The sequence below is a fragment of the Anser brachyrhynchus genome, assembly GCF_964034855.1.
Source record: "Anser brachyrhynchus genome assembly, chromosome: 3".
Taxonomy (NCBI): domain Eukaryota; kingdom Metazoa; phylum Chordata; class Aves; order Anseriformes; family Anatidae; genus Anser; species Anser brachyrhynchus.
In genome coordinates this window covers 88,577,470-88,601,963 of record NC_137696.1, presented here as the reverse complement: position 1 = coordinate 88,601,963, position 24,494 = coordinate 88,577,470, and the positions used below count along the sequence as shown (strand labels likewise).

Below are 24,494 nucleotides of genomic sequence, written 5' to 3'. Positions count from 1 at the left end.
CGTAAAAGTGGAATTGTATGATTTCCATGTCCACTGAGAGACAGGCAAGAAATCAAGCTTAATATGCAATAAAGAGTTTGGCTGGATACAATAAAAGGCTTTCTAATAGAATGCCAAATGTACAGTTGTCTCTCCTTCACTGTATACTTCTATTGCAAGTTTAGACAATATTAGTCAAACGTATCCAGATCATTTCCAAAGTCATACTATATGGAGAAGCAAGTTTTAGTTGTATATTTGTGTAGTCATGCAAAGAATAAGCACAATTACTCAATAAAACGCAGGTGCTTTACCTGATGTAGATGCAATTTGGACTTTTGCTAAATCTCTCTCTTTCTTTGCTTGCCCCAAGTCTACCTCAAGAGCTTGTTTATCTTGTTTAAGACGTTTTATCTCTTCTTGTAATTTATTTTCTTCCTTCTGAGTTTTAGAGAAAATGGTAAGACATGAAAACTAAATACACATCAATATGAACATGTTTTTCACCATAAAATGATTAAATCACTACGGCTGTATTGAAACTAGAGGAGCCCTTAGAGTCTCTAGAGCTCAACGTCAGCGGTATCGGACCAGGAGCAATTCCACTGGTTATGAAACTCTTTAGATCCAGCTTCCCTTATCACTGACTTAACCATTTTATAACAAAACAACAACAAAACAAAACTCCTTTTAGTTTCTGGCCTGATCATCAGAGCAAGTATGTACTATAACAGTCCCTCCTCTTGCAGTACGTAGAGCAACCAAAGCTCTTGGAAGCCTTTCATTTTAATGTGAAGTGTACAAAACATTCTCCCTCAAAAACAGAAGCATCTGGAGTACTAGAAGAGTGAGATGAGCAAATTATAACAGATCATTTTCTCTCCAACGTTCTTTTCTAAAACCTTCTTGGTAGAGAGCAAAGATAAACAGTACTCCGGATTTGTCTTAGGTGAAACCTACAGAAGTGTTGCTACTTTCTGCAACAGCTCACACAAGGTATTTCAGGACTGTCAGTAAATACAAGCACCACACTTTCAGTCAATCTGTGTTTTAAGGGACTACTTGTGAGAGTGCGTTGATGAGAAAGGGATTACTTGTATATTACAAATGTATCAAACGAATTCTCAGAAGCATGGCAAATAATTAGCAGTGTAAAAGAGAAGCATGCTCAACTACCTTCTTCATTTATATTGTTAGCCTACAATATTGATTTTTTTTCCCCCCATGTGACAAACAGGCTTGGCATATACCTACCTGTGCTGCTCGAAGTTCTGAAATCAATTCCGTGAAACTTTGATTCCTGGGTGGTTCAGAATCCTGCACAATTCGTGACTGGATATTAATTTTTTCTATCTTTTCTCTAAAAAAAAAAAAAAAAAAAAAAAAGGCCAATTTTGCGATGTGATGACTTGGCATACTGAAAGCAAAACACAGAACCCTCCAAATGGTACTATAAAATGTCAATTCATGCAGGCTCAAAAAAAAAAAGCAACCACACAGTGCATCCTTATACCAAAAAAAATTTACCTGTATGGGGGAAATCTGCTACATGAGAGGAGGAGGAAAGAAAACGTATTTTCATCAATGAAACTCATCTATGGGCCTCTCCCAGGCAAAGATTTATAGATTAGGAATATACACAGTTGACAGTTTTTTTTTTCCTCCTCGTTACTTACATAGGACATGAATCTTACAGGGCCTACAGTGCTGTGAATCTAATGTTTCCTCCACTACCAGGATCCCTTGTGGCTCCTGATCTACTGTCTATCTTACAACAATATCAAAACATATTCAGATTTGAGCAGAGCTGAAATACCAGAACAAGTGCAGTATATGTGTTAAACATTCTGATTTGAATAACAATATTTGAATTTTACAATTGAAATATTCCTCAAATGAAGCCTCTAGTCTTCCCATAGGTCTGCAAGATCAGCAAAAATACCAAGAATTAAATGCCCATAATCAGTATAAATCCAAATTTTCTCAAAAGAAAAAAAAAAAATCACAAATCCAATAAACACCACAAAACATGCATCTGACAGACTTTGCAGTGATTCTTCATAAACAAAAATAATAAAGTCACCTGAGAAATCTAGAGACTTTAGGTCAGATGTTTAATTAAGCTTACCTTAGGGCTATTAACTCAGACATTAAACACTGATTTTCCTTAAACATTTGTTCTTCATTTTTTTTGTTTTGGATTTGCAGCTCTTTCATTTGTTTGTATAACTTCTCATTTTCCTAAGATGAAACAGACAAAGCTAATGTTAATTGATAAAGAATGTTCATAAATTACTGTTCTACCTAGTTCAAAAACAAGTTTCCCTCCTGAAACACTGAAACAGAAGCAAACAGCAAATGTTTATTACCAAATTTCCAAAAAGGCTATTTACTTTCATTATCTTTACGCTGAAGTCGTATCTAGTGACCTCTAAAATCTTGCCCAAGTATCTGCTCACTCTGGAGTACCAGTCCTCCTGGGTTAGCTCCTCTGCAAATCTATCCCAACTATATCCTGAAAGCACATACATGGATGAGTGATGATAGATCAAAGTTCAACCTGCCCATGCTCCAGCTCTGTAAACAAAACTAGTCACTGATTTGCCATACCTACAGCCACAATGGGATGACATTGCACGCAAAACATACTAAGAAATGCTGCTGAGCACCAGCTGGAAGCTGGTTAAACTAACTTATTTTACAGCTGCAAGTATTCAAAGGGATCATTAAGCTTGCTTCATCTATTTCTATGCTTGACTAAGTAATAAATCAGGCACACTTACAAGGTTTCCTTGTAATCAGCTGTTCATATTCTGTGAAAAACATCTTAAAACAGAATCTTACAGACTTCCAATATTACTTGTAAGTATACGTTTTCTACTACATTTGGGGCAAAAATGTTAGTTCAAACCAGACATGTAGAAAACACTTGTTTAACGTGCAATTTATCTGTGCCCTTCACATCTAAATTTCATTCACTTTTTAGATAGAAAGGTAACTATTTTCAACAGAACAGTAGTAACCATTAAATAGTTTTCTTTCTGAAATTGGCCAGAACACAACATGATATGCTGTGTGGTATACCTGCTGATAACCTTGAATAATGACCTCTTGATCTTCAATTTCTTTTTGTATTTGTGACAATTTTTCTTCAGTGACAGGAACTGTTGCTGTATGATGGATCCACCTCTTTTCTTTAGTCAGCTCTTCCATGCTTCTCAACTTTCAGAAAGAAATAGAAATGATTTGATGCATATTTGTTAGTCATATGAAATCCTCTACAATGCTACACTTTATATTATACATAGGTTACTACACATTGAGATATAAAAGTAGATCAATGAGCCAATGCTATCATTGGAGTTTAACAGAAGCAATACAAAACAGCAACAAAGTATAAAAATTTTGGTAATTCTTAATTTTTATTATTTTTAATTATACCCTCCCTTTTCTATTCTTATTTACTTAGACTGGAAGTTATAGTGAAATAACCCTGCAAATATGCCTTATAGATAAAACACAACATTGAAATGTGCATCAAATAAACAAACAGTATCTCAACATATCATACTTTTCTGCTTTTTCAACAAGTGGTATCTATTACCCTTACCCATTTTTTAAACACATAAGACCAAGTTAAATCTTTGAAAAACAAACAAACAAAAATGCTGCAGAAATCTCAAAATAGCAAAATAAGTGAATTCAGGACAAGACAGTTTATAGAGAAAAAGATCATGTCCTATAGGTAATAAATGAAGCACTGGGTAAACATTTGAACACATACACTACTGCTTTGTATGTGTGGATTTTCTGCTCATTAACAACTCATCTAAAATAACATGCTTTCAGAATAACAACTTTCAGAAGTAATGTTTCTCATTTTCTATATTAGCAGGATACAAAGTGATAAAGTACCTTGCTCTGAAGAACATAGTTTTCCTGACCCCACTGAGAAAGCTCTTTTTCATGCTGTGTTTTCAACTCTTGTATCTTTGTCTCCATTTCTTTCTCCTTTTGTGAAACTGTGCTGGTTAGCTGTTGAATCAAATCACGAGCTCTGTTCAGGTCCTCCTCAGCAACTTGTGCTCGTCTTAGCAAATATAGTTCTCTCTCACAACTTTTGACAGGAGAAAATGGCAAATGCTAGTGAAGAGAGAAATTCAGGGAACCATTAAACTGAGTTGATTGTTTACAGAAAATTACTCTCATCAATTTTATTTAACTGGCTTATCTGGCTCTTGGAAACCACATAGGATACTTGAAGGGAAAATAAAACACCATTTTAGTATCAAAACATCCCGCAAATTTTTCCTTTAATGAGCTATTTTCTTATTTCCTAAAAATGCATGGGGAAAACAAAACAAAGAACAGCTAGAAACAAACACCTCTCATATGAGAGCCACTACACAGCCACTGTATTCCATTATACATTTTTTTGAAAAGCAATAATGATTTAGGCATTCAGTACATTTTTATACAATTTGTAAGGAAGAAGGAAAATCCAACATGGTACTGCAGGTTCAGTCATCTTAGAGAAGTCAAAACATACTATTAAATATTCAGTGTAACTCAGGTAGAAAAACAAATACAAGTACTGTTTAAGATCCTTAGCAGAACATTTTTAAGAAAGAAAACAAAATTATTTTAAACTATGCCCAATTCTACAGCATATTTTTAAAAGAAATTAATAAGCTTTAAAACTTGAAGTACCTAGAATTACTAAAGCAACCAAATTATCCAAGCAACTGAAAATCAGTATTATTCTTACAGATTTTAAAAGCAAAACCAAGCATTTGACTAAAAAGTTTTTATTCAATATCTTGTGAATATTATTAAAGTTTTGACAAAATAGGTTTGCAAACCAAGCTGTACATGCTATAATTAGGAGCATCATTAATTACTACTTACATGCTGATACTCTCTGCAAGAATCCACAACCTGGTGCCCAAGATTATGAACAGCTGATTGTCCAGACATAACTCTGTTAATAGCCTCCTTAGAAGCTGGTTCATTTGTTGCAGATCTTATTATCCTTGTAGCAAATAAGACTTCTTCATCAGGCAGAAAGGAAAACAGAACAAAATTAAAACTTAGAATTTAAAGTCCTTGAAAAAAAAAAATCTATTCACGTGATCCAACCCTTAACAGGCAATTGAAGCATTCTACAACCTGTATTTTGAATTAAATATAGAAGCTTCAGAGCAATGAGACACTACAGAAAATGTAGCAGGCATCAGTTCTGTACTTAAGGTAAAAAACAAACAAACAATAAAACAAACCAACACAAGATCAACTGGGATAAATAGCTGGATAATAAATCCTTCATGAAACAAGATTCATCTCAGTTCTCTGTTCGAGAAGGGACCAGTTATTTATGTATACAGAAATAAAACATATTGAAAGCTATGGTGAAGGTAAGACACAGTGATTTTCAAAATTTGGAGTGCAGGTAGCACACAAAGAGATGCAATATCTATTTATTGCATCAAGTAGCAACCTGACCACAAAGTAAAAACCAAGGAAGCTCCCCCTAGAAAGTAACTACCATACATGGAACTATGCACAACTTAGTCTTCTGGAAAACAAGTACTAACTACAACTGCCACTTCATTTCTGCCTTTAATGATTTAAGCTAAGAGCTCTCCTTAGGAATATCATACCTAAAAACAAACAGGCAATTATCATTTTCCAAATTTAATACTTTTTACATTTTTTCCACTCTCCTCTCACAAAGGTGCTCCCTCAGCACTGATGATTAGGGAACTGTTTGCTTCAACGCCTTTCTCTTCTTAGCTACAGAGGCAGAATGCATTCTCTTGAAAGTAACTTCTGAATGCACCTGAAATTGCTGTGGGAGAATTGTTTAGACAGAGAGAGAAAAGCATGTTTGAGTGAGGCTAGTGTCCTCATTTTCTTAGGACTTGTCTCTCACTTCCATCACATCTGTCTGCCTGTACACTTGCACCATCTCCAGCTCTACAGCAATGCTGTAAGGAACAAGGTCTCTTAGTCTGACAGCTGTCACTGAAGCATCTCTTTAAGGCAGGCAACTTAATCTTCAACTGGTTTTCCCAACACTACTTGCAGGGTTTTCAAAAGCATTACATGGTAGAAGTGTGCTAAAACCTCGGCATCCAAAAAGTTATCTTCGCACGCCTCTGAGACTGCAAATGTGGCCTGGTGAAAGATGGCCAGCTGAATTATCTCAGAAAACCCTTCCAGCAAGAGGTCAGTCATCAAAAATAAATAAATAAAGTCCTCTACTTGCAGCTCAGCATTTACAGGACTACATAGGTATTGTTCATTCCTTAGTGCTACAACAGGAGACATGAACAGGAAAGAGGACATTCATTTATTTATTTTAGAGTGTTTTGTTTTCTAGAAAAACAAAGATGAAAAAAGAAGCTAAGAATATAAATTCAGTATCATGTGCAGAAGCTAGTCTATTAGCAAATCTTTGCATTTAGTGTAATTAAAAATGTAACGTATAGAGATTCATTTTTGAATAGCAGCTGTTTTGGACTTACTGGTGAACAATAGCTAAATCCTAAATATAGTAATATAGTGGTGATATATATACAGAAAAATATAGAAAAAAAATAATTACTTAATCACATTTAGCTTTGGATTCTTCTACACCATTTTGAAACGTTACTTTTGGGGGAGGGGGGGGCGCGTGGAACCTAGGGGAGAAAGAGGATGTGAAGCATGAACAGCAAAGCTCTCTGGCTCTAAAAAGTAAAATTCAGACCTCTTAAGATAGAATTACCTTTAGATTTGGCTCTGTCTGAAGGACTTCTGGCTTTCACAGTGTTTTTCTTGAAAGTTTCTTTTGGCATTTTCCTTTCAGTAGCTGGAAAAGACTGTTTTGAGTGTGAAGTGGATTTCCCATACCCAGAACTTCTAACCACTCCTTGAGGACCATACGAAGACTTCTTTTTATGTAAAGGTGCTGCACTTCTGTTATTCTTGTACAACATTTGCTTAGTTGTCATTGACTCTGATCTTTCATTCTTCGTGGAATGTGACTGAAGAGCCTATGACAGAGCACATTTATTTAAAAACAGGATTTAGGGTTTAGTGTGATCTGAAGGCAACTTTTGCTACCAGAAAAACATAGAATCAGTTACCAGAATTACACAGCAATAAGACTACTGAGTGGGAGGGGAAGAAAAAAACAAGGGAATTAGTTTTAAGATTTAATTTTAGCCAAGTGAGTAGCATGACATCCTGCAGAATTTATTATGCTTTCCTACTTCAGAAGTTTATATAAAACAAGTATTTGCACTGGTTCTGTTTCATTGTTCTGGAAAGTTTTATTATATTACAGGATCTTCAGTTTACCGAGACGTGTAGCTATCAGGTTGACTAAAGGCTAAATCACAGTGAACAAAGAAAACAAGCAAGGAATAGAAACAGAGGCAGGTAGAGAAACCTCCTAAACCTCATCATTAAAAACAGAGCCCTTGACTCTCAGGAACAGCAAATGGGAAAGATTAGCTTACTGGCCCTGTGTGAAGCCCACCAGAATGAATCAACTAAACAAATGGCAAATTAGGTGAAAGGAAGGATTCACATGGATTAGGTAGAAACAAGTGTGGGAAATAGAAAACAAGATTAGAGAAGCTGACTGGTTTGCTAGTCACCACGCTAGCCTGATTAAAAGCCCTACATCTGATCAGTCTAATCTACGCTCTTAATGAGCTGTATTTCTAACTATCCACTCTGTGGGTACACTCTCCATTCTGAGCCTTGTGTGTGTTCACACAGTCCCCTCAATGTGAATACATGCTCAGACTCACTGCTAGCTTGAGGTGGGGATACGGAACTGCAACAGCCTCGCATGTATTGGGCTAAGATTCTTCCTGTCCTGCCAGTCCCAAAGTCCACTGGATGTGGATATCTCTAACAATAGTAATCATAACATGAAGGTTTCGAGAAAAAACAGCAACAAGCTTAATTTCTAGACATCAGAGCATAATCAAATAACAGGCAGTCTAAAGACATATACATTTTGAATGTATTTTCACATAATAAAAATCTATTTGATACCACTTACCTGGTTAGTTTTGCGGCCTTGTGAAAGCAGACAGTCTTCTACCATCTTTTCATTTAGTACATCAGGCTGAACTTCACTGGTCTGAATTTCTTTTTCAGTCACCCTCTGAAGGTTACTTTTATTTGCACCCATCTGCAGAAAGATGCTCTCGTCTTTGTTAGATTTTTCAAGTAAGTTTGTCTCCCAAACTGTATTATTCTGGTGCTCTTTAAAGGGCAAGTGATTGACTAGTTCATTTCCTGTGCTGCCTGTCTGTTTCACAGGACTACAAGAAAAAGGAATAAATAATAAATAAATAATAAATTACTCACTATATAGTAAGATTTTTGCCCTTTGCCTTTCTGCGACTCTCAAAAAAGTGGGCCATTTTCTCTTTATATAACATCTGTAAAGACTGCTTGAACTTGAAAGAGTCACTAGGCTCTTTTTAAGAACAATCTTGCAGATTTAGTTATATAAAAAAAAAAAGAATCTAGGCTGAAGATTCACTCTCACACTGTGAAACAAGAGACATTTCCCAGCAGTAACTGCTTTTGTGAAGGCACCAAACTGGGCTATAAGATGAACACCCGCAAGCATGCAGTCAGCGTTAATAAAACTACAAATGATAATTTCTGCAAAGTGTTAAGCTCCCCAAAATAATTTGTTAAGCAAAACCTATTTCTGATGGCTGTGCTTTCTTCTCTGCATAACAGTTGGAGTAGAACAAAAGCAGGTATGGAGCATAGGTTAGTAGGAATTACGAGAGTAATAAGCAGTGTAAGAAGATGTGATCTCTTTCCAGACTGTGGAGATCGGAGAACTAGGATAGGATGTGGGCTGAAAGCCATGGACAGGGGAGGGGAACGATGAGCAGAAGTCCCAAAAAGCAGAGATCCTATTTGTAGTAGTTGTCAGCACGAGGAAGGCTCATCCAACTGACGTGGCAAATGTTGCTGCTTAACACCTAAACAAAGTTTGGGCATCCTGGTCTAAAGCAACTAACTGTATAACCATTGTACAATTCACAGCAACATGCCATAATGCCAACGCAAAACGGTAAAATTTCAGTCTTAGTGAAAAATGTGAAAAAGACAGATGAGTCATTTGTAAGCTGTTTTTCACAAATAGTTAATGGACTTATTACAATTCTTAAAACACGTTCTGAAATAAATACCTTTCAGGTTCCAAATCAAATCTTCTGGCATTATATGAGTCTCCTTTAATAGGTCTCATCAGTTCTTCCACAGTAGGTAGGTCTAATTAGCGCAAAGTAATAAAAATATTTTTAAAAGATTAGAAAATGTATTTGTAAAAAGGACAACATTTAAAAATGTTTCATAAATTGAATATTAAAGATATTACCAGTTCACTCACATGTTTGCACAATGCACACCTTCCTTTAAGGTATTTACCTGATTCAGTGGTTGACACATTTTTTGAATAGATATCATTATTTTGTGTAACACTTTCCAATAAGCACTTTGAGATTGCCATTGCAGAATCATGTATTTTTTGCTCATCAGTGTCTTCCAAAGACTGATCAATGTGATGATATGCCTGGCGTAATGCTTCGATGTCACTGGTAGTTTGTCCATAGGAAGTGCCTGTGAAAAATGCAAGCCCTTAAGAGCTACTACAGGACTTTCTGCGTGGGAAACATACCACCAGAACCCATGTTTCAGTTACAAGCCTGGACTATTATCAGGAGAGAACAGTGTTTTCAAGTACGGAAAAACTAAAGAAGTCTCATTTCTGCTACAAAAATAAACAGTTACCAAGTTAATTAGTATGAGCTAAATAGCCTTATCTACAGTTTGCATACCTTTCCCAGCCCTACCCCCACTATTGTCTCATTACTAAAGCTAACAGTGTATGTGAAACAACAATTTTAACAGATGTCATCAGAGCCATACTCTGGTTATCAGCTAGGTACAATCTCTTACAGAGCTTTGTACAACAGTGTATTTTATTGTTGAACACTCCCAAAGCAGAATTTTAGCTATGGTGAATAACTAAAAGAGATTGTATTTAAATCAGACTGCAATGTCAACAGCAACTTTACAGTAACCAAGGGTAAAAAGGTGTGTTTATGCTAAAAAGACACCTTTTTACTGAGATAATTCCTTCTCTTCTCAAGATACGTTAATAAAAGCCAAGGGCATCATGTTCACTGGCAACTTAAGAACAAATGAAGACTCCATAACTATCTGTTTGCTTAAAATAAATAAAAATCTTTACCTGTTTCTTTCATTTCAATTCCACTAACTTCTTGAGGCAGATAATGTTCACCTAGTGCTACATCTGATGTTTCAACAGTCTTTTGAAGTTCTGTAGTTGAATCTTGTGAATCAAGTAACACAACTAAAACGAAGAAGATAAGCGTTAAAGAAAACACAGTTCTCTTATTCATAGTCCATCTACGCTGGAATTAGGAGTACACCAAAGCTTATCTTGATGCTCTAAATGTGCCAAAAAAGCAGCCATATAGATTATTATAATGCCATTAATATTAGTAACTCTAAATATAAGCATCAAAAATACTGTCTAGTAAAATAAAAAAATAAATTAGTAATTACTTTGAAGTGCTAACACGTAGATTTATTTTTAATCATTTCAGTCCAACAGACTTCCAGTAGAACACAACCAAATTAAGTAAAAAAAAAATAAAAAATCCAAGTAATACAATCAGATGAAAAAGTATCAAAAAGGTACATTTAATATTCTTCTACTGATGAAATTTTGTATCTTACCTTTAGCCAGCATGCCAGTGTTTGGTTCCTGTGAAGAATAAACAAATGAAAATATTACGTTTGGAATTTCATGAAAAAAATCTGGACAAACTTTAAAAGCTGGCCCAAAACCTAAGAACTAAAGCAGTTCTTCATGTTCCAAGCATGTGCACTTTTCTAAAGCTCTCCTCTTTCAACACCCTGTACTCTAAAAACCCTCTTGTAAGTGACTGGGAACTAAATGATACTCTGCATAAATGAAATAAGATATTTACACCTTCCTGGTTGTCTTCTACTGTAATTTCAGAATATAAAATAATGTAGCAGTAAGTATATTACAGTTCCATTCTATTTGTTTTCAAACATTTCTTAGAAATATTACTCCAATAAACTTAAAAAGAACTACAAATTATCTACTATAGATGAACACAGTGCTCTATAGACTCCTTTCCTAAAAATCGAAACCAGAAGGCATGCTCCAGGAATGCACCTGGTGTGGTCCAGCCACACATGCTCCATCTCAAAAGACCTGACGAAGCAGGTTGATAGCAATATTCCCAAAGCCGTGTAGATTTTGCGTTCTCTGTCCGAACTGCTTCTCCATACAGATCTGCTTCTTTTGGTCTCAGTCACTTGCTAGCATAGACACCACTTTAATAGCTCCACGGGAGAAATTAATCACTGTCCGTCCTGAGGCTGAGGCTCTAAGCAGAGCTCCTCTTAATTCAGAGGAGGAATAGGTAGGCAACCCTGTGAAGAACTTAATGCTTAGTGATACATTACAGGGAAGTGTATATCCTCAATAAAACAATATAGTCCTAGGATCATTATATTCTTTCAGACAGTACATATAATACAAGGGTTTAGTATATTCACAGTTATACATTGGAGAGATTTTACAGTTCATGAAAGGAATATAAACATTTGCAAAGTTATATTTGTCTTAAACACTTTCACTCCTGACATCATATTTTGATTTACCTGATTTCCTTCAGCCTTAAAGCCAGGATTAGCATCTGTTTCTTCTTCAAAATCTTCACTGTAGCTGCCTGAAGAGTAAAATAAACATCAAACAAATGCAATATTCAGGAAAGATAAAGCAGTATGGGAAAAGCTATTTCCTCTGTCCCAATCTCTCAGCTAAGAACAGCTACTACCACTATTACTTGTTACACAAAAACAGAAAGTTTTTGATACTGTGTATAGTAGAAAAACTACAGTAAAAGTCACACATAATATCTCCAAATACAAATGAAGTTTGTTGTATGACAGATGTAAATTAACTCTGTCACCTTGTGACCTACTTGAATTGACCGTTTTTATTCAATCATTTTCTCTCACTTTAGGGTGAAATGATGCAAAGCTACAAAGTTGCTATAGTATTTCTGCGACACCTACCATGATCTGCGATCTATTGATCAATCATATTTCTGAAGAGATTTCCTGTGATTTACAAATATGGCCTCTCTATATTTGGGAAATTCAAGCTCAGTATCCCTCAAAACTTCAGCTAAATCTTTATCATATATTAGGAATGAAGAGTGAAATAAAGAAGGCAAATGAAATACGAATACAGAAAGACAAGTAGTATGGAAGGAGTATAGCATGGAAACTTGGAAAAAAAAGATCAGGTAAGAGTAATACTGCAAATTACAGAGATCAAGCTCAGGCAGGAAAAGACAGAACAAAAATACAGAAGATGACACTTGAAACACTGGAGTAACTCAAATGTTAAGGGGTATTTCAAGATCAGGGTCTTTTTTTTTTTTTAAATCAGTTTTTGATAGGCAGAACTCTTTTCCCCTTTTTTTCTCTTCCTTTTTCTCTGTTTTTTTTTTTTTTTTTTTTTCCCCCTCCCGTCTCATACGTTTTGGTCGCAATAGATTAAAAATCCAAACCAAAATAAAAAGCACAAGGCATCCTCTGATGCCCTGCTATGAAGTCTTCTGAAGACTTTGCATCTGAACAGGAGCACTAATCCACAAATTTATTTCTGTTATTGCTTAATGAGGTTATTGCAATTCATAGCACATGCACTTTAAAAAAAAAATCTTCAAATGAACAGCTTGATAGTATTACCAGATTTCTCTTCATGTGCAGCTTCCTCTTCTCCTTTTTTACTTTCTTCATTTCTGAGAAACAAAATGAAAAATTTACTGTCTCTTCTTGGAGAGTAAATAAATACATTTTTTAACTCATAAAACTTCACATTTATTGCTAATTGTAAGAAGTACCAGAAACCTGAATTTCTCCATCATATCAAATCATAGGTAAGAAAGTCAGGTAAATGTCAGTACTTATTAAAATAAATATGTATGTTTATCATATTTGTTTCCATTTCCATCATATTGTATATCTCCATACTTAAAATTCTCAATCTAACTCTTAAAATCACCTCCTTTCTCCATTCCCTCCAACATCTACACCAGATTCTCACACAAACATTTATCATCAGGCTTGCTTCCTGTTCTGACCTTTTCATTCTGCATTAGCAACACAAAAAAATCATCTCTTTCCCCTTTCTTGCTTAAAACTCTCCAGAACTCTGACTCTCCAGCTGTTCTCACATTGGATGTTTACACTTAATATTTTTAATGAATGCAGACTGAACTGCCTGTTCCTCCATTATTCTCACGGATATTTGAACTTGTTTTCACATTACTGATTATAAATGGATTTCCCTAGTCTGTCTTTCCTCCATATTCATCCAAGGGGGAAACAGAATATTTTTTGGTCTACTACCTAGTTACTATCAGTTGTTAACTCTTGTCATTTAGCTACACCTTACAGTTAAGAACATTAAATCAACTTGTAACTATTGTGTTGTACAAACATGATGTAGCTATGTTCATTCATCACCTAGCCACGCTCTTGCCTTACTTCTTTATTTATTAAACCCACTTTCTTTGTCTTTAAAAAAAAAAAAAAGCAAACCAACAACAAAAACAAAACCCATCCACACCCAGAAAAACATACAGGATCTTGTCTCACGGATACCCAAATGTGGTATTCAGACGCCCAGGTCATATGTGCCCACTAGTATAGTCTGCAACTTTTCTTCCCTCTAAATTACCGAACAAATGGTGCTAGTATTACAGAATCATTGGAATCCAGCTCTTTATTTAATCTTGAATAATCAATAGTTGATGAAGCTTCCTGTTCGAGTTTGGCAAAAAAGACCTCTTTTTCTTCTTGTTCTTCCAGGGTATCCAATCCAACTCCTGTGATACTTTGATTAGGCCCAGAGGCTACCACTGAATCTAAATTTGAGAAAACAGAATAAACTAACTGTGTTGGCACTCTATGACTACACATAATAGTCATAACAGTTAACTACAACTATAGACAGACTTACAAACTATTAACGGTATCAAATTATCACAAATTAATATAAGGAACTTTCAATCCATAAGCTTCAGCTGAGAAGTGAAGAATCTCAACTTGCAATAAATTAGAGGACATTTTGTAATAATAATTTAGGTTTAGATCTAGCTAACTTCCTGAAGTGGTTGCACTCTCAGTTCTCACCATTTGTCTCCAGGCTGTCTCTACTTAAGGAGACAGCGATCCCATTACTTGTCTGAAGAGGCATCTTTTCTGTGTGCGTATTCTCATCAGTTCCTCCCATCAGCTGCAAAGCGTTCTGTATCTTGACAATGCTTCCACTTGATCCAAGCATTCCTAGGAAGGAAGCTGCAATATTACTACCACCTAGAAACTGTTTGTATGACACTTCAGTCGTGTTCCAGAACCACCTTTTTTGATCTTGTTGCAACTGCAAAGATGCACAATCTTACAAATTGTGTTCTTCTAACTTCTGTTTCTGTTATGATATGTAAAACCTTGTTTAGAGTTAACTGGCCTATTATAAACATTTTCTTCCCATCCTACATATTTAGGCCCAAGCCTAAAGTTCAGCATGGGATAAATGTAACAACTGTTATCGACTTCCTGTAACACTACTCATGGAGAACAATTGGAGAACAATTAACTTTTTTTTTTTGTTGTTGTTGTTAAAAGAACAGAGAAACTAACACTTCCTTGTTGAAAATCTATTAATTATGTTTGATTAATTATCTCCGAGAAAGCACCAGACTTCTAAAATTTGTAGCCATTGGCTGAACAGCTACATTTCATTTGTTGCAAATTAAGCGCTTTAGGGGGAAAAAAAAAAGTAACCAAACTTAGAGGTTGCTGACAAACACATAGTTCTTCCATTCTGTGTGCTTTTGTAACTGCAATATGCAGTTGCTCTCCTTACTGTAACTTAATTATTGCGAAGGCAGTTCACTAACTTTATGTGCGAATTCTGCTCTCAAACAGAATGCTGCTGTACCTACTTCCTTACCAAAAACCAAAAGCCAAATATTGCAGTAAATTACTACTTAAATAAGCTGTACTAAGTCCCTTCTGCCTCCCCCTGCAACATCCACTTTTATGCTTGGATTGTTACCACGTCTGTCTTTTCCAAAATGAATCTTCAGTCAGCAAAAATAAACTCAGAATTTATTCTGTCTTTCCAAAGGATGTTTAGACTGTAGCTGTGTGCTTGTACTGAATGTACCAGGAGGGGTGAAGACACTGACAAAAGCTCATTTCCTGTTGGCAGGGGACTGCAGGAGAGGCATACCTCAATAACCCTGCACATCAAGAACACTAAACCTGTCTCCCATGTGCTGATCAAGTGCATCAGCTCTAGGCTGTTATTCTGCCCTTGTAATATACAAGTCCAACTAAGTTCCTTTAAACAAATGCCATACTTGCCTATATAATGACAATGGAGAACCCCCTCCCTTCAATACTGAAAATGTACCAGAGTGAGGCAAAGAGGGGAGGAAGGGGAGAAAAAGGGGGGGGAAAAAGAAGTCTGAACATCTTTTCCTTCCCTAATGGCCTGCCCTTAGCACGTGCATTCTGATTTTAAGAGCCTTCTTGTTAAGTAGTAGTACAGTATTTTTCCTTGAGTTGCAATGACAAAGTCCCCTTACATGTTTTACTGGGAGGCTAAATACATGTGATTTTACATCTTGCAAATGACTTCCATTCCTGTACCTAACTTTGGTTCCCTCCCTGATACAGAGCTCTGACTTACCTTGCATGCTACAAATAGATGTTGGAGACTAACTTAAGGCCAAGCTCCACCTCTATACAGTTACTACCTAAACAAAACCTATTTGCTACTACATTGAAAACTAGGAAATGAAAAACTCATTGTGCTGTACAGAAGCTAAAAAAAAAACATGAATAGTCCATTTCTCTGATAGCTAAATGCAGTAATTTAAAGTGATTTACCCAGATGGGCACTTTGTTCTAGCTATCAAGACAGCAAATGGGAGTCTGTTTTCAGCTGGATCACAAATTTTTTGCTTTAGCATTTAGATTAACTTTAGATTAACTGCAATCTCAATTTTTAATGAAACAAAATAATAAAAACCAAAACATTTTCCTTAATTTTATTTTAATTATCTCAAGCTCAATAAACTGACAGACTTGCACTGCTCTTGAAGTTTTCACAATTTTTTTAACTGATAATATTCAAGTAATTTTCCCGTTCAAATTTGACCTGAGCTTTTTAAAAAGCACTTTCCAACTATAATCTGAAAATCAAATGCTGTTTTACAGCCACTGAGGTTTATAACTCAGCCACTCCCAATTCCCAGATACGTGCACCAGATTACAAGGGGATGCTACTGTTGCTGCTGAAGGCAAGAACATCTTTTTACTAGCCCTACACAATCTGAACTCTGAGAAACCTATTGAACTTGGAAAAAAACAACATCAACTTGGATGGTTTTCAAAGTTTATATTTTCACTGTGTTTTTTGACTGTTTGAATAGTCTTATCGATTTCTGAGGGACTTGCAAGGGTGATGGGGGGGCATTTTTATTTCTTGTGAAAATGATTTCTTGAGCAGCAGTTTCATTTTACTAGTCATAGCCTTACACTGTTAATTCTTGCAATATTTTGTAAGACTCATGATACGTGGTATACTGCCCCTTACAATAAATTAAAGTAAGAACCTGAATTTCACTTAGAAAAATATTTTATCACACCTGCAGAAAAAACTTTAAGAACATAAATACGCAGGGCTTAAACCTAGATATGATGACAAACACTTACTTCTGTTATTTGTAATTTGACCATGACTTACAGAATTGAGCAATTTTCTTTTTGATATCATATAAAACACAGTAATTTTGTTACCCTCCAAATTGTCTGGACTGTCAGAAGCGATGCTTTCTTCTTCTTTGTTTAAATACGAATCTTTCTTGTCCTTATGAAATTTTTCCAGCATTTGGAATTTAGACAAAGCCTTGCTCCGAGATGCACTGGAAGAAGGTTTAGGGGGAACTACTTTTAGGTGTACACAAACATTTACGAATTTTAATATACAATGGACAGGGAATAAAGAGAAAAATAGGGTGTGAGTATTCTGATTGCCAATTCCGAAAAAATAATGTAATTCATTATCTTTTGAATTATCTAAAATTTTGCAGCTATAAATAAAAACTAACAAGTTATGCATTTAAGAATGCTAACACTAATTTTTTTCCTTTAATTTTTAAAAGAAAAATTACTAATTAGTTCTTACTCCATATACACCTTGCATTCAAATACATTGTTCTATTGTTGCTCAATGTATATACTAACTGAAAACATAGAAAAAGAAAACTAAGAAAACTAATTCAACAATAAAAGAAGTTTTGTACTATAGGTTTTGAAAGAAAGCATCTAGATCAGTTCAAAGAAAAGCAGAAAAACATAGGCAAGATGTGAATTACTACTGCCTTTATCACTGGCAGTTACAAGAACTGCATACTGCCTATTTAAACCCCTGTGAGGACTTGCTTAGTGGCCAATAAAACCAAACACCTATTCACTTTACCACTAATTAAATTTTAGATAACAGTACCATTGCTGAAAACTGTGCTCTCTCATGAGACTTAGATGATAGTCAAACTATACACTTTATATTACCCTAGACTAGACAGATGCACTGCGTGAGACTTGTCCAAACCATCAAGCATGTGTGTTTCTGTATGTGCTTTGTAGGGGCGGTAGGGTGCTCCTAAACTGGCTAATTCAGAGAAAATTCTTAGTTACGGATTGTTCAAATTTACCTTGACACATGAGAGAGCAAAGGCTGCCTAGGGGATCTGGTCAAGCACTCTTGTTGTCTACAAACAGGAGGACTATGAGGAGATCTGACCAGAAGCTCGTAGAACTCAGAAATATGCAAGATGATTAAAGGAAGATAAACGTATGACAGATGCAGGCTAAAGTCAAAAGAAAAAGCTCTAAAACCCTTGCAGATACAATATATGGGTCCTTTATTCCCCTGACTGATGGCCAAGACCACTAATGAGGCATCACTTCTCTACCTTCATTCTCCCACATCTACAGAAACACCAAAAATGTTGACAGCATGCCTTCAGTTGTAAATAATGCAAACACCTGTGCCTTTTAAAATGGTAATTTGACATAACTGTCAAACTTCTTCTATTGCTCACATTTCAAATGTTAAGCTTAATTTGAGACAGTCAATTTTAATGTTTTTATCCCAGACCGAGATGCTTTATAGCTATTTTGCACAAAGGAGGCTTATGAAAACAGGACATACACTCTAGAAATCTACCATAAGGAAAATGATCTATAGACTTCGTAGTCACAAACAGGATCAACTGCCAAATATTTCTTTGTCATGGCTCTCCAAAATATTATTGAATCTGTTTGAATTCAACATCAAAGCTACATTTAGCGTAGTATATATATATATATATATCAAGTTAATTGCTACTATACTTTACACAAAAGTGTTTCATAGAGCAACAATTATAGTTCTTAATTATTATTGGAGTTTCTTCTCAGATAGCATTAATAGTTACTTCATATAGACGGCTGAATCTGAAATTACGTTGACTAAAATAATCCCTCAGATTAAATAACCTAATTTGTCATTACGATACCAACTGCACTGTTTCCATTTCAGAGGCAGCATGCACAGCAGAGGGAAAATAATATTAATACTTATCTGACTGGAGTTTTTCAGCTTCAACAAATAGAACACTGAATATTAATATTTCTTGAATAGGAAATACAGAAAAGATATTTTCTGTTTATTAACTATACCGATCTTTGATACTGACTTTCAAGGTTATTTTCCTCCTGCATTTGCTTACATTCAATACTGACTGCCTACCTACATCGCTAGGTACAGTGATCAATGATGTAACAACAATTAAGCAAAAGTTCACACATTTGTTGGTTTCTTTGGGAAATGACAAACAAATTAAGTGGCAGCTTGCTTTCATGAGAAAACTAGGTCAAAAGGACTATTTACAAAGGATTTTCTACAGGAAATGTACTAGTAATATAAGGCTGATATTGAATAAACTGAACAAAACATATTTAATCAAATACCAGACTGGAAATCTGAATGTGGAATCTGTTTTTCATTGTTTTCCACTACTTCAGCATGGCTTTCCATCCTTTTCTTCTCTTTTCTCACTTTAACAAATCTTGTTTGAAAATCTTGAGAAGACAAACAGCAAGAATAGACAGGCAAGCAAGACAGGACAGGAGTTATTATAACCCAATTTCTCTTTATCATTTAAATGGCAAAAACAAGTAGACATCAGATTAGTTAGAGATATGTCTTTAACCTGTCAAATATGGAAGACCGTATCTTGAATCATAATTTACACATTTCAGCTTAAAGCTGAAGAACAGAGTTCAAACGTGCCTAGAATAATAAGCAGAGTTATTTTAAAATGTACTTTACTATGCTTAGCCAAAAGAACAGAAGTAGTTTACACTGTTTACCATTAGCCTACAAAACCAAGTGAAAAGAGGTCATTAGTGCAAATTGCTACCTATTTCCCAACACTTTGGCAATGAGACGCCTTGGAAAAAACATTCACACAACAAATACTTGCAGAAATATATAGTCCTCCAGTCACCTGTCTCATGTCTTTCAGGAAAGCATGGTATAGATACTAAAGCAGCTCAAAATGAAAACCCCAAACTGGAAAACGTTTATCACCGTGGTGCATAGCTCAAGCTAATTAGCTAGACTTTGCACTTCATTAATATCACAATCTCTCTCCATGGTGCCATTCAAACGCATCAACTCATATGGAGCTAGCTCACGTATTTGTAATGCTGCACTGGGGGTGGAGGTGAGATTCATACATTTACATAATGTTAATTCACGATAACAAAACACTTAGAGAATAATAATTATACTACCTGACAGCCTGTTAATAAGAGTCTTATCTGCAAAACAACATGGAGGTTCAAGCTTATGAGAATTCACAAGGAACTGCACAAAGTTTTGAAAAATGCTAAATTTACACTTCTGAGAAGTTAAACTCAGCTTACTTCCATATTTGTTGTCATCAGAGCAATATTACTATTTCTTCAGCAGGACAATTATTTTGCTATTTACGGCACATTTAATAACCTTACAAAAAGCTACAAAACTAGATCACCTTCTCCTCATTTCATCCCTTGCAGTAACTTATGTTGCAATGCTGCTGTGCCTTCATCCATTATTAATACACGAGAGGAACATAATTCATAACACACATCTACTGAAGAATATTAGACCTAGCAAAATTGTATTTGATGGAAGCACAGAAGCGTGCAACACAAAGAGAGACAGAGAAAGGAAAAAAAGGAGCAGTTCTAGAAGCATATCAGTCCCTCAGGAAGAGTATGAATATGAACAATCTCACTTCTTTCATGGGTAAATTGAATCCATGCTTGCAAAACCGGGTAGATTTACCTTCTACATATTTTCACATTAAAAGATAAGTTTGTTTTAAGATATCTGTGATGCTTTTACCCTGATGGTCAACTAAGCTCCACCACAACCACTCTCACTCCCCCTCCTCCAAGGAAAAGTGGGAGAAAGTATGATGGAAAAGGCTCAAGGGTTGAGATAAGGACAGTGAGATCATTCAGCAACTATTGTCACGGGCAAAACAGACTCAGCATAGGAAGATTAATATAATTTATTATTACCTACTACTAACAAGCTAGAGCAGTGAGAAACTACAAACAAACTAAAAACACCTTCTCCCCATCCACCCTCTTCCACCTCCCGCCCCCAGAGCAGCAGGGAACGGAGGCTGCAGTCAGTCCCCGATGCTACTTCTCCACCTCTCCTTCACAGTCCCTCTTGTCCCCTGCTCCACGCAGGGTCCCTCCCACGGGATGCCGTCCTGCCCGAACTGAGCCTGAGGGGGCTGCCCACAGGCAGCAGCTCTTCAACAACTGCTCCCACACGGCTCCGTACCACGGGGTCCATCCCCCAGGAGCAAACTGCTCCAGCACGGGTCCCCCACGGGCGGCAGCTCCCCCCAGACCCCTGCTCCTGCGTGGGCTCCTCTCCACGGGCTGCAGCTCCGGCCCGGGGCCTGCTCCTGCGGGGGCTCTCCATGGGCCGCAGCCTCCTCCAGGCCACATCCACCTGCTCCACCGGGGGCTCCTCCACGGGCTGCAGCGTGGAGATCTGCTCCGTGTGGGACCCATGGGCTGCAGGGGGACAGCCTGCTCCACCAGGGGCCTCTGCACAGGCCGCAGGGGAACTGCTGCTGTGCGCCTGGAGCACCTCCTGCCCTCCTGCTGCACTGACCCTGAGGTCTGCAGGGTTGGTTCTCACTCCTCACTCCCAGCTGCTGTCATACAGCAGGTTTTTTCCCTTCCTTAAATCTGCCAGAGACCCAATGAATATTGCTCCTTGTCTCGGCTGTGGCCAGCAGCAAGTCCCTTTTGCAGGTGGCTGGAGCTGGCTCTGATCTGACATGGGGCAGCTGCTGGGCTCTGCTCACAGAGGCCACCCCTACACCCCCCTGCTACCAAAACCTTGCCACATAAACCCAATACAAGACCTTAACAAGTTTACTAGAAATTTATTTATATTTCATATGTCAATAAATGAAGATCAAGCACGTTTCAGTTCTAGTTGCTTTTCCTCTAGTTAAACTGCAGGGCTGAAAAGATATTCTTAGCTTAAAAAATAAAAACCATTGAATTGGTCTGGACAGGAACCACCTGATATCATCACATTACTTCTGGTTCTACTTTGCACTTAACCCATATAAGAACTGTTCTCCAAAAATTCTAATTAGGCTGCCCTTTAGGTACCTATTCCAGTATTTCTGGTTGAAGTAGCAGGAGAAGCATCAAAGCGCTTTATGGGTTGACTCAAGCATCTCAAAAAAAATCATGGAAGAATGATGAACTTCTGAAGACCCCTGAAAATTTTCACTGAAAAAACATTGAGAAATGAGGTCATGCTAACTGCTTAATTCTCGTGCTATGCCCACACTGTTCTTCAGGATTTTTTTGAAAAGCAGTAAGGAAATCATAATATTTCATAACTACCTGCACTGCCTGATAGGAGTTTTCTCATGTCCATTGGGAGATCTCCAGCAACATCTTAAAAGCCAAGGACACATGAGTCCAGACAACATCCATTAATGGTTGTGCCTAAATGGCACAATTTCTGACTAAGATTTGACATGAACTATAACAACACTAACAGGACAGAGATATTCTTAAAATCAGAGACTACCAGTAGTACCTTAGCTTCGTCATATGAAAACCTGATTTCTGGGATTTTCTGTTAAGCTCCGTTACAAGCTACACAAATCATGAAAATAAGAGGACAGTGATTATTACAAGAAGAAGAGACAATCGCCCTGTGGAAACTAACTACCCCTAGGGTCTGCTACCAAATAGGAAAACAATGAAGGAATGGAAATTCAGAGGTGGAAAGCTTGCATATAATACATTTCCCTCCCTAACTACATGACTTAGTAAATACTGAACTAGTGACTGTGTTATCACAGCCCTTTTCTCCTTGAGCCATGTTTATGGTAAGGGAAATACTGACAGCAGACGTTTTTGAATCAGCTGCTGTTGTTAAACCATCAGTATAAGAACAGGTTGGTTACGAAACATAACTACAAATGTTTCAGTAGAATTCATAAGTTACATTTTCTAATTACCTTACTCTCTGTATTTACTCTTTACAAGTTTTAGTAACCTGAAAGCTACACAAAAAAAAAAAAAACAGCAGAAGGCTTGCTCACAGCTTGAATATGATCTCTCTTAAAAAATACAATTACATTTGAGTTTTATCCTTTGCAAACTTGCACTGTAATGTTCTACAGTATTTGAGTTGCACTGACATCATCTGAAACCAAGCCTGCGTGAAGGGAAAGAACTAGCCTGACACCCTGTGGCCAAAAAACTGCAGAACAACATTATTTACCACCATCATCTGAATCTTCCTCAGATATCCACCACGGCACTGAATCCTTTTTCTTCATTTCTTTTTTCCTAGGCTGTCCCAACGTCTCAAGAATGCTGGACTTTTTTTTTGAATTTCCAAGTGAATCATCTGAAAGAGACTGAATCAAATCACATACTAGATTAAAGTTAGCTTTTACTTTTTCTCATTAACCGTTTAACATTGTTTAATTGTATTTCAGCCACTCAGTTCTTGAACTTGTGGGTTCAGATGTCTGTCTTTACTCCTCCCATCTGCTTTTTTTGTATATGCATGAAAAGAATGAGTAACAGACAGTAACTATATTCATGTGGAGCAATACTGGAGATTATAGTGTAACACCACTGCCAGAATTTAAAGTGTTAAAAGTTATCTGCTTTGTGGAGTTTATGTTCAAAAGAACAGTATAATCACCTCCTTTTTCAATTAGTTACAACATATAACAACCAGACAAAATCCTGCCTACATCCCTAAAGATTAAAGAAAAAATAAAGTAGCATACAAGCTGTTTTGCTTGGCCAGGCTTTTTATACAAGCAACATTATTTATATTCTAAAAGTGAACCTTCACAAGCAACTTTCTAGCTCCCAGAAACATCCAGAAACAATCCAGAAACAGATTTCAGAAGCTCACTTTGTATTATGTATTCATGGAAATGAATGGAAACACCAAATCCCTTTCTACCTGACTCAATGTATTAAGCTTTGCTATGTATTTTTTTAGTTACCTATACTGATTTGACTGATGGCTTAATTCAGTGGAGAAGAAAAGGCTATGATATGGAGAAGAAAGGCTAGGAATTTAGTTACAAAACAGTAACGGGAAAAGACCTACAAACCCTTCATAAGACAACAGCCCTTTTCTTAAGCGATACAACTTGTTAAAGAAAATCTCTTTTAGTATAGCTCTCTGTGGCTTATAGTGGTATCAGAGCCCCAGTTAGCTAGCTGTCCAGACACTGAACAAGGAAATATATTTGTGTAGGAAATATAACTTAAGAACAATTAAGAACTACACAGGAAACATGACATTTCCAGCCTTTCTCCTTCCTTGGCAGAATCCCATGTTCTCTACCTACACTACCACCACCAAAGAGGCTCCCTCTTTGATTAAAAGAATCAAGCAAGTGCACTGCAAGCTTACGTGTTACAAAGTCCCTGTGCTTAAATTCAGTAAGCACAGGGTTAAGCGGTTTGGCATACTGTTTATTTTTATTTATGTATTTATTTTAGCACTAGCTTTTGAAATCAATTGTCTTGAAGAGACTTAAAGAATACAGTAATAGAGTTAGCAAAACCCGTGAAACATAGGATGCAAAGAATTCACATATGGAATACATCATACAGGAAGATTTCAAAAGCTTCAGTTTTATACTTGTCACAAATAAGAAAACGTGACAGTACAAACAGAATACTAGAAGCAACAGGATTGTGCATGCTGAGTA

General features: G+C 36.5%; 1 protein-coding gene across 6 annotated transcripts in view; it reads right to left on the bottom strand.

The window, feature by feature from the left end:
* CEP162 (centrosomal protein 162) overlaps window positions 1–24,494 on the bottom strand; it is a 41,540-nt gene that overhangs the window by 11,498 nt on the left and 5,548 nt on the right. For 4 of the 6 annotated variants that reach the window (XM_080588136.1, XM_080588137.1, XM_080588135.1 and 1 more), the window contains 17 exons: window positions 23,033–23,171; window positions 14,278–14,430; window positions 13,823–14,009; window positions 12,829–12,881; window positions 11,731–11,798; window positions 10,771–10,798; window positions 10,259–10,381; window positions 9,433–9,624; window positions 9,195–9,276; window positions 8,039–8,303; window positions 6,749–7,016; window positions 4,888–5,030; window positions 3,895–4,122; window positions 3,064–3,201; window positions 2,108–2,220; window positions 1,234–1,339; window positions 294–420 (listed from right to left, as the gene is read on the bottom strand). In XM_080588136.1, coding sequence (XP_080444262.1) covers window positions 294–420; window positions 1,234–1,339; window positions 2,108–2,220; window positions 3,064–3,201; window positions 3,895–4,122; window positions 4,888–5,030; window positions 6,749–7,016; window positions 8,039–8,303; window positions 9,195–9,276; window positions 9,433–9,624; window positions 10,259–10,381; window positions 10,771–10,798; window positions 11,731–11,798; window positions 12,829–12,881; window positions 13,823–14,009; window positions 14,278–14,430; window positions 23,033–23,171 — 2,413 coding nt within the window. Of the gene's footprint in view, window positions 1–293; window positions 421–1,233; window positions 1,340–2,107; window positions 2,221–3,063; window positions 3,202–3,894; window positions 4,123–4,887; window positions 5,031–6,748; window positions 7,017–8,038; window positions 8,304–9,194; window positions 9,277–9,432; window positions 9,625–10,258; window positions 10,382–10,770; window positions 10,799–11,730; window positions 11,799–12,828; window positions 12,882–13,822; window positions 14,010–14,277; window positions 14,431–16,953; window positions 17,079–19,170; window positions 19,188–23,032; window positions 23,177–24,494 lie in introns of those variants that run through there. The other 2 variants (XM_080588138.1, XM_080588139.1) reach the window with 2 other exon arrangements.